The sequence below is a fragment of the Onychostruthus taczanowskii genome, unplaced genomic scaffold (genome assembly GCF_017590055.1).
Source record: "Onychostruthus taczanowskii isolate IOZ18803 unplaced genomic scaffold, ASM1759005v1 scaffold2, whole genome shotgun sequence".
In the NCBI taxonomy this organism is placed as follows: Eukaryota; Metazoa; Chordata; class Aves; order Passeriformes; family Passeridae; genus Onychostruthus; species Onychostruthus taczanowskii.
In genome coordinates, this window is record NW_024499239.1 from 18,092,321 (window position 1) to 18,107,689 (window position 15,369).

At 37.8% G+C, this 15,369-nt stretch overlaps 1 protein-coding gene across 1 annotated transcript in view; it reads left to right on the forward strand.

Moving 5' to 3' along the window:
• The window catches only part of EVC (EvC ciliary complex subunit 1), a 48,519-nt gene that overhangs the window by 7,667 nt on the left and 25,483 nt on the right, over positions 1-15,369 (forward strand). Inside the window, exons 6-11 of the mRNA XM_041403046.1 lie at positions 2,039-2,137; positions 4,304-4,441; positions 6,346-6,504; positions 8,093-8,309; positions 11,534-11,682; positions 14,463-14,561. Of these exons, the coding sequence (XP_041258980.1) occupies positions 2,039-2,137; positions 4,304-4,441; positions 6,346-6,504; positions 8,093-8,309; positions 11,534-11,682; positions 14,463-14,561 (861 nt within the window). The remainder of the gene's footprint in view (positions 1-2,038; positions 2,138-4,303; positions 4,442-6,345; positions 6,505-8,092; positions 8,310-11,533; positions 11,683-14,462; positions 14,562-15,369) is intronic.

Below are 15,369 nucleotides of genomic sequence, written 5' to 3' on the forward strand. Positions count from 1 at the left end.
TGATGAAGTATACTGGTCTGTGAAATTCCAATATAGCAAATACAAAAAATTGGTTTTAAACATTACTCCAGAGATTAACATACAGCACTTGAGGCTCATAAGAAGTAATAAATTATTTAATAGGTGAGTTTGTCTTAGGGACAAACTTGCTTGTTTATGTTTTGAGACTCCAAAGACTTAAGGCTTTTGGAATAAAATGGAAAATTCAGTTCATCTGCATCAGTACCATTGTGGTAAGTACAATAGCTCTGAATTTTTACAATTGTGGGATTAAGGTACCATTTAAACCATAGATAACTACCTGCATCAAGTCACAGCATCCAAAACTGATGGATTTGGATGGAACATCCAAAACTAAAGGAAAAAAAAAAAAAAGAAAAGGAAAAAAGTACAATTAAGGCCACGGATATTCAGTAATGATTGTGTGTGGTGCCTAGCTATGATCAGCACCATTACTGCTGCTGAGGTTTAACTCAGTAAATATGAATCTGGACATAAAGTCTATAACTTTTTCCTCCCCTCTTTTCTTGGGCTCTGTTTAAACAAATTGGTAATTTCTGTTATAATTTACTAAATCCACTGAGAATATTTCAAAGAGTGGGATTTTCTGAACAAATTTCTAAACAACACAAAGGAGGAAACAGGAAAGTAAACCTGGGAAGCAATTTATTATCTTATTGTGGATGGATTATCCACCTCTAGTTAGATGAGAAAGGGAACTTGTAATCAGATTCCAGAAGGAAGTTTAGCTTGATTATAGAAGGTTGAACCTGATGTCAAAGTTAATTTCTAAAGGAAGCTAAGTAGCAACATAGTATGTAATCACAGAGAAAATGAGCATTTAACATGCTTTGTGGCCCACCAGAAATCACCACAAAAAAACTTGGACCATCAGCTGAATAGCTTTATGATTTTGCCAGAAGGAAAAAAAGGGAAAAAATAAATCAATCTGAGAATAATTTTTTCTTTTCCCACTCTGCTTTCTCTGATTTCAGTCTTTCTTGGCATCAAGTCTAAGGAAATACATCCTTTTCTATCAGTCTTCTCCTGAACCCCCTTTTTTTTTTCTTTTTACTGTCTATGGTATCTTGGTGGTGTGTTCAAAACTTGACAAACTCCTGACCAAAATATTTGCAAGTGGGATCCAAAACATGACTGCTGTAAGTCTTTCTCTTCTATTGGGCTCTAGTTACAATATATTTTCCAGATTTTGCTCACCTGACATACTGGATTTAATAATTGTTTCTATATGTAAATATGTATTTATTTATGTTTTTATATGTTTCACTCAGGCAAGTTCTGCATCATCTTGTTTTCAAGATTATGAGAAACAGGCAGGTGGCTGTTAAATTTAATGTATTTTTGTTTCCACACTGGAAAATGCTGCAGCAGTTACTAATGAAGTGAATTAACCTTACACTGAAACTCTAATTGAGGCAAGAGGGGCAAAAGGTTAAGCAAAAGTTTTCCCAGTGTTAAAAAATTCAAAAACATCTTTTTGAAGACACTAGTATTACAGTCTTAAAAAAAAAAAAAAGGCACACAAATGGAAAATAAGTATTTTTCTTGCAAGAGAAGCTAGCTAGAACTTGAGGTAGTTTCTTTTGGGTTGTATATAAAAGTGTTTGATGTATTGTGTGGCTGACTGCAGTTGAAGTCAGAGTAATGAGTCTTTAGTATCTTTTGAATAGTTAATATCTTCCAGTGTAGGGGTTCATTAAACTTTAGAAAAATGGGCTTTGTATTTTCAAGTGATCTCCAGTCAAGAGTAGTTTAAAACATGTCTGTCTGATTACAAGGATATATGAGATTAGGAATTATCTGGATTATCTTCCAGTATCTCACTGGAGCCAGAACCAGAGAATTTTTCACTGTGGAAGTACTGAGAGTCGCTGGTGATTTACCTGTTAATTAATCTGTTGTTTATCTTATGATTTTGCTCCCTGGTTGATTTATATCAGCAGAAGTTATCACAAAGATCTCCTTAGAATGGCGAACAGGCACTTAATCTGGGTGTTGTTTTCTTCCTTTTAAACAGATGTTTATTCAGATTTTCAAGATATACCTCACAGACTTCCATCGTAAAAAGAAGATTACTGATGGTTTGTTGAAGAAGATACTTTTAAATCAGGAAAATGTAAGTGGCTTTGTTGGTTAGTACTTAAGACCACACATAATTAGAGTTAATTTTATTGCCACAGCAGGCCATTTCACCTACTCATTTTGAACAGCCATGTCATTTGTAATCTATTGCTGAAGAAAATGCAAAGAAACTCCCTTGTTAGTTGATTTTCTACATTACCTTGTATGCTTTTCCTCTTTGTTGCTGTATGAAGTGATCTACATAATCTGTTAAAGATAAACTATTTTGTAGTTGAATCCATTTAAGCAGACAGAACATTTTGAACCTTATTCACTCAGATTTAATTGTTCCTAATTATCAGGAGCTTTGTTTGGTCCCGGATATCTTGCTGATAATAAAATAGCAGGATATAAAGTAGCAGTATGATGATCAAGGCTTTCATCAGGGAAAAATATACTTATTTTCCTCATCATCCTTTTTTCTTTCATGTACTTGTATCGTAGTCCATATGCCACTTGTGAAATGGAAAACATTCATTGACAGTCAATGTGCATTTCAGGTAGAGTCACAGTACTATTGTTAACGCTATTAAAAGGAACAAAATGCTTTACAAAACTATAGAAAATAGGAGAGCTATTGGTTCCACTTTCCAGTTTAGAGTCACAGAAAAATCTGGATTGAGAAGCGCATCTCGAGATTGTCTGGTCCAGCCTTCTGTAGGAAGCTTGGTCTTATGTAAGGTTATCCAGTGCCCTGCCAATCCAAGTCTTGAATGTTAGTACTGAGAGCAGCCTAATCACAGCAACAATTCTGCTTTTCTTACTTGTAGATGGAATTTCACATCTGGACATTTGTCTGTCAGCTCATGAGCTCTAGTTGTTTACTTTGTGCAGTCTCACAGTCTGTGAATTACTCTAAGGAATCTCTGTAGTTGTACCCTATGATTTATATCAGAAGGTATTTTGCCTTAAAGCACTCTTCTGCCTTAAATTCTCAGGTTTAGTATTCAAGTTTATAGTATTTACTAGATGAAAAGTGAGATTAGATGTGCAAAATCTTTTTACTGGTGGTCTTCTGGTAATTATTTCAAATTATAAACAGAGCTAATCTAGAATAGGCATGTTTCCTGATAGAACCTAATCCTCAGTGAAGTTTGATGGCATCAGTGTCCTCGTGCTCAAGGATGCTGCAAGACAAGGACTAAATCCAAATAATTAGATGCAATAATTGCCAGAGAAGTCCAGCTGTTTAAGTGCCAGTATGAGGTTTCTGTGTCCTATATGATAGACAGAAAGATCTCATAAAGCTGACAGTCTTAGAGGTGAGATATCTTACAAGGAACAAGGCTGGTTATGACCACCACATAAAAGAGATGTTACGTGTTTTATTGCAGACAGCATTTTCCACTTTTAATTCTGCATCATAAAAATTCATGGGATTTTGATGAAATTGTTAGTGAAGCTTGTCAAACTCTACTTACATTTCTTTAAGGCATAAGGGTATCAAGTTAATGCATTGATAGCCAAAAGTGGATGTGTATCAGAAGTCAGTGCTTGCTATGTAAGGCATGTTGCAGCAAAGGAGGAGTCACCCTTTTTGGTATCAGCTTACTAAGCAATGACAGCAGACTGGTATTTGTCAGCAACATCAGCTTTCATAAAAAATCAACCTGGTTTCTAAAGGACTCAAGAGCTGTGAAACCTCATGTAATCATGCCGCCTATAGTTTGTCCCTTATGAGCATTACAGGTATGTTTATTCATGTGTGTTTATCCAGCATTCTGCAGGAATCACTGTCTAATTAACACCTAGATACTTACCTGAGCTTTTAAACACAGTGTGTACACTCATAGCAGCCATTTAAGATGGGGCACATGCATTAAAATAAAAATATTTGTAGATAGATTCCAGGAGTTTTTAGTGTAAAAGCTCATGAAGCAGTGTTTACTAATGAATTCAGCAGAGATGGACTACAGTCTTGACTACTCACATCCTAGTGGAAATGGATGTATTTGTATTAAGTTTGCTTCAGAGCTGCCATATATCTGGAGATTTCCTTGCTTGATACAGAAGGTACATTACCAAGAGACAGAACTTTCTGAAACATTCCTATTCAGCTTCCTTAGCCATGAGCCAGAACTGACATACAGATTCACTCCCAAGTTTAGAAGTTATGTCTGTTTTTCTGTTTAAGAAATCACTTGATTTTTTCTTCCCCCAGGATTTTGAAGAATTACAGAAACAACTTGACTCCAGACTCCAGAATACTGAAATGTCAGGAGCCCGTAATTCAGAGTTCCAGACTCTAGAAGACCTAGAAAGGAGGGAAAGGGAATATTCCGAGCACATAATAGATAATGTAACTTTCTAATTTTTTCTAAAATTTTATTTTAATGTTATTATTTTGATGGAGAGTTCTTTAGTGCACTGGTTTTGTTAAGTAGTCCACAGTTAGTACTTTTTATGTGCCCTGAAAATACTTTTACTTTGCCCCAGCAGAATATTTCCAACTCCCTTTGGGTGTGAATATGTTTTTATAGATAAAACATTTTTTATGCTTTTAGTAAAACACTACTGTTTTATCAGCTGAGAAGTGTCTGGTGCTTGTCTGATGATAAGATTTATTTCAAACCTATGTATAGCCTGACTTTTAGGAATGTTATCCTAGCACTTTGCTTTTTTCAATCCCTGTAACTGAGTAAGGGAGTAATAAGAGCCTACAATTTTTTTCCAGCAGAAAGAAGTACTAAGACTATAGTTACTGGGCAGTGTTTTAGTATGTTTTGTGCATTTACTTCGGCAAAGCCTTTTTCTTTAGCAGCTTTCTGCATGAGAATATATTTGCATTTGTTTGATGTGAAAATACAGTTTGATAGCAGGCATTTGTTTGTTTTTTTTCTCTAAAGTAGGTTCACTGTGTTAGTATGGCTTTCAGGCTAGAAAACTGGAGGTTAAGAATATTCTATGTCCTATTCTCCAGTAAACTGAGTAATATTCTTCCCAGCCCTGTTTTTGAAGTTGGCACAAATTGACTGCTGATGAAAATGAAAGAGTGACAGCTCTGTGAGCTGCCTGTGCTGACTGACTGTGGCACTTCAGCCCTGGACCAAACAGCCCATCACCTCATCCTTGGGCCTTTTTCATACAGGAGTTAACATTTTTTAATATCTGGTGCTTAAGTGCTTCACTGGGAATTTTCTCTGCTTTCTCTGAGCCCTTCACTTTATAGTAGAAGTCCTGGTAACATTGGAGCATCTGTGTCAAGTTTCTTTTGCACTTTAACTTTGCTCAGTGGAAAAAATGATTGTTTAGAGTTTTCCAGAGTTACTCATGTAAAAATAATTGCTGGCAACCTTTCTGAGCAGCATGAGGCATTTATTCACCAGCAGCGACCATCCTTCAGTGGTTCTGTCACTCTTGTGCCTGCAGATGCTTTTCGTTGTACTGAAAATAATTTCCCTCTATGCAGATTTGTATAGCTCAGTACCTTGAGCTAATCCTGTCTTCCTCTGAGAATATACTCACAGAAGCCATAATCACTTTTTTTTTCCTCCAAAATTTATGGGTACTTAATAGAAATTGTGGTGATGGATGCATTTTTTACCTTCATGTGTGCGAGTAATCCCACAGAGCACACAATATTGACAGTGTGCACAGTCATGTTTGTGGAATCAGAACCTAAAACTAGGCATTGTCCATATAATAATCTATCAGAATTGGCACATGCACTGTGCTGATGTAAAGTATTTAGTTCCAGCCAGCAAAGTGCTTATGTAGCATCTAGCTGTGAAGGGCTTTGATGGTGTAAAATACTAATAATTTTCAGTTTTTTGGTTTTTTTGTAAAAATGTTGTTTGAATAGAATACCTGCTCCTACAGCTAAATAAACTACCCAGAATAAAAGGGATGCAGTTTACCTTCTGGGTTTTTACTATCAATACAAAAAACATTATAGGCTCTTATAGATGCAATATGTAGAGAATTAACAAATTCTTAGCTACTTAAAAAGAATTACTACAGTTGTTTTAAAGGTCAGGTTTGACCTACTGGTTGTGTGCCACCACCAGTATATTATATATATATATATAACTTATATGTATAAAATGCATAATAGTCTCTTTAGCTTTGCAAATTGTTCAATATAACTAATACTGAGAGCTGTCTGACTTGTATTTCAGTAGACTCCTATATGCCTCTTTCTGTAATGAAATACCAGATGACTAATGAGGGAACATAGGTTGTTTTTTGATTCATATTCCACAGATGGAAGCCTTCTGGAAGCAGACAGACAAAGCCCAGCAGGATTTTTTGGACCAATCAAAATGCTCAAGTGCCAAAGCAACGAAGATAATGATGGATCTGACTGAGAAGATGATTGCAGTAGAAAGCTTGTTAAGTGAATCTCAAGACTTGCAGGCAATGGTAAAGTAAAAAAGAAATAAAAGTTGAGACAGATTTAGTCAATCTGAACAGAAAGAATTATGTCAGTGCGGAGTCTGTCAGTCCTGCCTCAGGAGTGATGTAGATTGCTTAATCCAGTTGGTCTCTTTGAGCTTTATTGCAAAGAGCTCAACTTCCATTGCACTTTAGGAAGATTGATAGGAGGGTGATCTCTCTGCACTTGAGTTCTAATTCTCAGAATTCTATTTAGGTAGTCATATAAGGAAAAAGTATTATTAATGCAGATGGTTAACCAGGAGCGAGAGCACGAGATCCAGTCGATGGAGAATTGTTACTGTGGGCTTTACAAAATTTCATTCTCATTCAAAATATTTATTCCACTTTGAGTGACAAATCCTAATTTGAATTTGAGGGTGATTCTATGTGTTCAGTGACTATAATTTGAGTTGAAAATTTTTGTTATCAGCTCTTAGGGATATGGTCTGAAGAGGGAAAACTGTGTTCATCAATGCACCAGCACTGTGCTTTATGTTGTGTTAAATGTAACAGATCCTTCCTTGTGTTTTGCGCAGGATATGCTGAAAGAGTTACATGTAATTTATAGATTGACATACAATTGGAATCACTGCATTTATTAGTAATTTGTTGTATAAACAGATACAGTAATTATTAGCTTCTTAGTTTTGCACTGGAGCAGCTCAGTAGACTGAGCTGGCCAGGTATGAAAAAAGCCTTTGCTGCTTGTCACACTTGACCCAAACTGGGCTGATGTACACTAAGTTCCGTCAGATGGGCAGACTGCAGATAAAATAATCTGGATACAGATAGAGGAGATGTTCATGCCTGAAGTCACTACTGTGATGATGCTGAAATCTCATTGCAGAGTTCATTGTAGGTGCATTTCTATTAATTACAGTAGGTCAGAGAATCATAAAATCATTTGGTTTGGAAAAGAGCCTTGAGATCGAGTCCAGCTGTTAAGTTAGTACAGCATTGTCAAACTCTTTCTAACCTTGCGGCATTGTTTAAAGCAGCTGCACTTTCACCCAGGAAATCTTTCTCTACTGTGATCATGGGCTACTTCTTTAACAGTGCCATAAAAGCTGCTAGGCTGTAGGCAATTATATTAGTTTTTTTTTAGTATATGTATTGAACTCTGTTTGACTGTGTGTTTGAAGAAATCACAGCATTATCAGAATCAGGTATATGTCCTCATTTCAAAATGAGAACCTGTACTGGTGTGCCGTATAGTAACTTGAAAAGAGGTCCAGGACTTCCATGTTGTCTTCTGTCCATCTATCCTCCTTAAGTATTTAAGTTTTTTCTGCAAGACTGTTATAGTATTTTCCAGACTTAATGTCTTCTTGACAGCTACAAATAATGAAAAACACCAATAATTTTAGATTAGCTCTTGCAACTGAACATGCAATAAACCTACTGCTAGCCTGCCCTGATCAAGGCTTTCAGAAGTATTTAAGTACATGATTCACATGGTTTTGAGAAGCCTCAGTGGTTTTCTTTGTGTTCTGGGAATCAGTAGTTCAATGGAAGGAAAACACAACCAAAGACACATTCTTGGTTTCTAAACAGGACTTTATGTTTGGTTTAGGACATTCATGAAAGATTATTCAACTGGGAGCTTATGGTGAAAATGATCGATTCACTGAAGTCCTCTATACCAGAAGAGTGTAAGGGTAGATTAAATACTGTGTCAAATATTCTGGACCACTTAACTGTAAAGAATAATCTTTCAGTCCGACAAAAGGAAGAGCTTCTAACAGACCTGCACAAGGCCTTCTGGGAACAGCTGGCACATTACAGTAATGGTGAGTACTTAGACTGGAGCTCATGACTTACATGAATTCTCATTGCTTTAAAGAGTAAAAAAAAATTACAGCGTCAGCTGTATATACCTCTCTGTTTTAAAAAGATACTAATGAATTGACCAGGATCAGTTTTATTCTGGAGGGTATATGTTTGGAATGGGAACTTTGACTTCAGGCCTTTTATGTCTTGTTCCAGCTATTACTAGGTACTTACTCTATAGTTCACATAATCTATAGTTCAGTTAATTTGAATTGTACTTGCTACAAGTATTTGTGATATTTCTCCATTTACTGTTCACATACTTGGCATTGCTGGTCATACTGGCTGACGTAAGACACTGTCTTAGGATTTCCTAATAGCATGTAAAGCCAGAAGCAGTTGTGCTATATACAAAGCAGTTGTGCTATCACTCTTCTGAAAAGATAATGCTAAAGCTTAAGATCTTCCTATAAATCTCTCTTTTCTTATGTCGGACTAAAATACTTCTAAAATGAAGTATTTTCCTCTTCCTTTTGCACCTCCTCATATTGCCTATCTGAAAAGTACACAGTCATAATTAAGTCTAAGCTGACTGACCACTGTTTTAAGGTTGTCTCTGTGTCATTTTGTATGTTACCTAATGCCCAGTGCTGAGAAACATAGCCCCATCTTCTCTGATAGGTGCTGTTTCAGGGCTCAGTGCCTCCCATCAGCACTCACAGCAAATAACAGTAAACATCTAGCCAGAAAGAAAATAATGCAAACCACTTCAACACAATTTCCAAATGGCAAATTGTGCAGAGCAAAATGGCATTAGGTTTAGAGTTCAGTGAACTGAATAGTCAGAATGAATGCAGTCTTGTTGCAGTATATTCTTGCTGCAGTGCTGCTCACTCACTTTGGACTTAGTGGTGATTATTTCTGCCTTATCTCACGGTCATAAATTCACAGAATCACAAAATGGTTAAGGTTGAAAGAACTTCTGGAGGTTGTGTGGTCCACCCTGTCTGCTCAAGCAGGTTGAGCTACTGTTGGTTGCCCAAAATCAGTATCTCCATGTCTCTCTCTACTTGGCTGTGGAGCCCAGAACTGGACACAGCACTCCAAGCATGGCCTAACCAAATCTGAATGGAGAGAAAGGATCTCCTCCCTCTGCCTGCTGGCTTATGTTCAACCTGGTGTCCAGCAGAACCCCAGGTTGTTTCCTGCCAAGCTGCTTTCCACCTGGGCAGTCCCCAGCATGTGCTTGTGCCTGGGGTTGTTCCTCCCCAGATGCACATTTTTTACTTCCCATTGTTAAACTTCAGGAGATTTGCATCAGCCCATTTCTTCAGCTTGTCAAGTGCCCTATGCATGGAAGTACAAGCATGTGTAGTGTATCAGCCACTCTTCCCATTTTTGTGACCTCTGCTGACTTGTTGAATTAGCACTCTGCTCCATCATCCAAGTTATTAATGAAGCTACTGAGCAGAACTGCACTCTGTATTGACCCCTGGGGTACACCAGTAGGTGCTGGCTTCCAGGTGGACTTTGAGCAAGTTTTCAATCCATCTCACTGCTCATCCATCCTCTTCTCTGTGAATATCTGTCAGGAGACTGCATTGAAAACCTGCCTGAATTCAGGGCAGCAAATATCCACCACTCTCCTGTCATCTACTGAGCCAATTATTTAATCACAGAAAGTGCCGCAGACTTGATCCTGTTTCAGAACATCTAGCTGTGTGAACAGTTTGCTGATATTCACAAATACATGTATATTGTGATGTAGTTTCTTTCATGGATGTTTGTTTCTAAAACTGTCTATGCCTAGTTCATAGTTTTTACATAGGTTCAGCCGCTAACATTCTTTAAGCATAAATGGTTGTCTGTGGGTGATTTTTCCTTCTTTTTGTCAATTTTCAATGTTCCAAAGCAAAAATACCTCTGTCAAGGCCTTTATTTTATGCAAAGTAGGTTTTTATAGTTATATATAACTATATATTTTAGTTGGTACATCCTGTGCAGAAGAACATTGTCAACCTCCTGGTTTTAGATAGAAATGAAACATGCTTTAAAAAAATATCTGGAGTGCAGCACTTATTCCAATAGAGCCTTATGTTGACCTTTCTTATGAGCTTCTAAATACAAAAGTTAAACTGTACCTATAATTCACAAACAGAGCACAAAGCCAGCAAGACTGTGCTCCTAGGGTACAAAATAAGGAAATAGTAAAGAATCAATAGTGTTTAAAAGTAAAACACTGCTACATTTATTTAAGTGATATTTTCATTACAGGCTTTCCTGTACTTTTGGTGCACCTTCAAATGTTCTCTCAGTGCATCATCAGCCTGCGGATAAGCACACTAAATTAGCATGGAGAATAAATAACATTCTTGGTGCTGCAGTACTGTGCTCCTTTTGTTTCTCTACAAAATAATTTCTTGTAGTTAAACCAGTTTGGTGTAGTGACAGAACAGCAGCCACAGGTAACTGTTCTTTTTAGCTGCTTGTGTCAGGAGTGAAGTACTGCTCTGGGGCAGGGTAACTGGGGGAAATTAGTAAAGTTCTTCTTAGGTGGACAGGTAATGAGACCTGAAGTGGCAGAACATTTAAAGCAGTGATTGCACTCAGCAGCCCAGGATGCAAATAGACTCGTTAATTTATATATCACTTGGAGCTACAGGGGGAATGAAGTGGGGAGGAATTTAGTCCCACATTAATAGCACAAAATTGGAGGGACCTTGACAACTTTTACTGCAGGTTCTTGGATGAATCACTTTAAAAGTCTGGTATGTATGGGTTGCATGCCAGTTCAAGCTAATCTGAACTAGCACTGCTTTAGACCTTTTCTCCCCACCATATGTTACTGCCCCTGTCCTTGCAGCAGCATTTGCATATCTTCAGTTAGGTAATGAGACATTTACCGACCTTCCTGAAGCAGGAGGGGGAGGTTTGGTGCTGCATGAGTCAGTCTGTTTCTTGGACTAACACACTGCCTTTGCATAAAAAGCAGCACCAGTGAAAGGGAGGGTGCAGAATGGTAGCAGTCCAAAAACCTGATAGATTTAAGTGCCAGGTAACAATTTAGAAGTTCACATCTAAAAAGGCCATCAGGGTAAGAAGCAAATTTCAAATCCTGCATGGTGATTACTTGCCTATTTCACTCACTAACAGATCTCCGTGAGCTTATGTTGTGTGACAGTAGCAGATGCTGCTTTCTCCCTGTGGAGTTGTGGTGCCTAATTGTTTGTGGTTTATGTTCCAGAGTGCATGCAACAAAGTAAAGACCTGATCTGGAAACGGCTGGAGTGCCGTGCGAAGAAGAAGGAAGAGTTCAAATGCAGACAGGAAGCTGAACGTGAGAGTCTCCTTAGCAAAACTTTCCTTACTGAAGATGTTCATCGTTTTCTCAAGGTGAACAAGTAAAAGCTTATTTTCCCTGTTCTGTAAGTTTTTAAAGCCAAATGTATTGCAGATTTCTCCCAGTTCTGTAAAATTGGGAATTTAGGGTCCTTGTGAGAATCATGTGCGGTAGCACAGTGGACAGGGTCAGAACCTCTGCTGCCGTGGCTTTTCCTGCTGCTTTGGTGTTGGTGCATTGGAAGAGAATGCCAATGGGGTTAATGCAAAATTGCATGTTTCTTAGAAAATATCTTTTACTTAGGTACTGTGTGTTGCTTCAAGACAGGAAATACCTGGAGGAAAGTATCCAGCCTGCATTACAGAAGAAAACAGTCTGCGCTGATCTAATTACTTTTCTATGAGTGGGGTTACTGAGGCTCAAAAGACTTAGCAAATTTCAGAGAAGTAGAAGAAAAACTAATTATGATCTCTGGCAGGATGCCTTAGAGAAGGTTTGCAGTTGATAATTTAATATGGTATACAATGGCCAGTGTAATGTTTTTGTGCTCATATTTCCTATAGAGATTTGTTATTATTGTTCCAAATGAATATACAAAATCAGAGTTCTTGGCTGTAAATGCTGAGAGCTGCAAAATTCGAGTAACTGCTGACAGCTGCAAACCCAAGTTATTAAGAATTTAAAAAAAAAATCAATACTCAATTTTTGTGACAATAAATAATTTAAGGTGAAACTGGTTACATCCAGCAGCATTAAACTTTTGGTGAAATCTAATAACTTAGATAAAATTACTGTATGAGAAGACCTAGATTTCAACTGCAGCAAACTATCAGAATTTATTGGTCTTAACACTGCAATTTTGCACCATGGGGCCGTATTCTTTAATTATATTGTATGAATTGGATAAAGCAGTTACTATTTCTGTATGCACACCTACCTGGCAACACCTCACTCCAAAACAACTAGAGCACTTTTTACATCTTTGGCTTTTCTTAACTTGAGACAAATAATTCCGTCACACATTTTTGTAGCCAGTGTGCATTTGTGAATGTATTTTCCTTTTAGACATCATTGGACACTCCAGACAATCTGGACACATCCCAGATTCATTGAACAAAGCTTAAAATTTTTGCTGTAAGATCCCTTCCCTACAAAGGTTCAGCCACACAGCTTTGTGCAAGAGATGCTCTATTCTGTACACCTAGATCATTGGTCTAGAGTTTAGCTCAACAGCTTTCTGACAGGCTGAGCAGGGAGGGGCAATGTGCACTTCATGCTGCAGGACAGAACACAGCTGAGTTTTAGGATTATGAAATGCCTGTGTACAAATTATGAAAATCAGAAATGTAAGCCTTTCTGCTGCACAGTGAGAAAGTCTTTTGTCCCAGAACAGATGGGGTCTTAAATGCAGAAACTCTTCAAAGAATAAGAAAAATTTGTACCTGCAGCTCCCATGGTTTGACTTAAATAGTACAGTAATTATTTTGGGAGAACAATCCACTTGGCACTGATGATTTTAAGTTTGTTTCATAATTTCACAGCCAGCCCAACAGGAAAATAATTCATTGCAAAGCCTCACCATGAGCCCAGAGCTGTATCCATTCTTTTCTCTGCCTTTCCCCCTTCACCTCATCAAGGGCTCACACCACCAAGGTAGCAGCCTTGCCAGTAACTGACCTTACTGCTGAATTTTAAGTGGTTGGCAATTATGATGGTGGATTTTGCAATAAACTTTATTCACATCAGATTGCTCTGAACGCAAGTAGGATGCTAACAATTGAGTTGATGCAGATCTGATTTTTTTGTAAGACAGAATGAGATGTGTAGTAAAGGTTAGAGTTCTTATATCACTCTTTGTCTTTCATCTATGTTTCTGTTGGAAAAGGAGCATTTTAATTTTGTCTTTTACTGGCAGGGAATGATCAATGAATGATCAAGGAATGATCAATGAAGCACACAAACCATAAAGTGTCAGTTACAGTAATCCAGTCTGGCTCTGCCTACCCACGGTGGAAATACAAGTTATAGCAGTTAATTTGTCAAATTCTATCATAAAGTGTGACTCCATGACGTGTGAACTTTCAAGTCTACCTCTACAAGAATGCTGAAGCATTTATGGGCACTTTGGTTCTCTTTAGCAGAGCTCTATTGACATACCTAATGAAGAAAGCCATATTTACCATGGGAGTGAAAGGGAGCACTTGGCAGATTAAATCAAAATATGGAATATTTATGTGTAATGCTACTCATTAGTCTGTAGATTGAGGTAGTCTTTGTGAAATATAATTTTCCATGAGCCTGCCAACACATCCACAGTCACAGTCCTTACTTGAAGAAAAATAATTCATCCCTCTTAAAACTGTGACCAAGGACCAAGTCAGGACCATGTCATAGATCAGCCTTTTAGGAACCACCATGGGTCATGGTGACCAACCCCTGCAAAAGCCCTGTACAGTGGGATAGAGCTGTAACTCACGTGTCTCTTGGTGATGTCAGATGGCTGTTCTGCACCTCATAGTAAGGCTGTGATGTAGTGATATTTATACACTGTAAAGCAGGTTTCAAATCAGATCATTTCACATGTTTTCCAGTAGTATTTACATATTATTTAACCCCATATTGCTGAGGCCAAGAAATGTTATACTCAAGACTGGATAAGCTCAAATTAAAGTGGTAAGGCATATTCCTTTTTTTCTCTGAGTCATGGTTCCAGGTAAACAATTACTCTTGTAGTGATACATGGGAAGAGCATCAAGGAAGAAAAGGGAAGTATCACAAGAAACAATTAAGATCTTTTCTGCTATTTAGATATACCTACTGTGTTTCTTTTTAGGCTTACCATGAGCTGATGGAGAAACACTGGCAAGCACAGTGGGACCTGGAGGAGGAGGATGACTGTGAGAGCACAGAGGCTGTCGCTGGTCTCTACAAGGTGCCACTTCTAGTGATAAATGTCATTTGCTAAATTAATTTTGAAGATTGTCTAACCCCACTACAGTGTCAGGCCTTGGGGAAGACTGGGGAATTGCAGGAAGGATCACCTCCAGGAATTACAGCTCCAGAAAGCTGGGCTGACAAAGCAGAAGATGGAGGCAGGACAGTCTTCCATATCAGCTTGCCTTTTCCAGTATCTTTCCAAAATACTATGTTTCCTAACCTCATATGAGTCAGAAAATGCCTGCATGGTCTGCCAAAACATGCTGCCCAGGTGGCTGACAAGGTTGTAGTAATGTTGAGAGCATACAATGTTATTACTGCCAGGAGGGAGATTTCATTAATGTGGCATAATTATCTCTTCTGCACTGTCACTGGATGATAATATTCTAAGTGAACTTGACGACATCTCCAAAGACAATCTTTTCATTCATTTCTCACAGAGAAATTTTTTTATTCTAGTTAGTTCCCTGAAATAGGTTCAGACCTTTGGTGTAAGTAATATTTTAACACTTCTTTTTGTTACTGATTTGGAAAATTCTAGGTGCTTCATGCTTTTGCATCATCTTTAATTATTTTCTGTCTGTGCAGAAAAAATATGTCTGGTGAAGCCCAAAACCATAGTCAGTAGTGACCTTTAATTAGGCTGGAACTAATCACTTTCAGCTCAACAGGATCCTTGTCATGATTAATTATGACCAGATCAGAATATTGTGGAAACTTGTGGTCCCTATCACATATGGCTAATATACCCATACAGTCTTAATTAGCAGTAGTCCACATGCACTTTTTCAAATTCGTTTGAT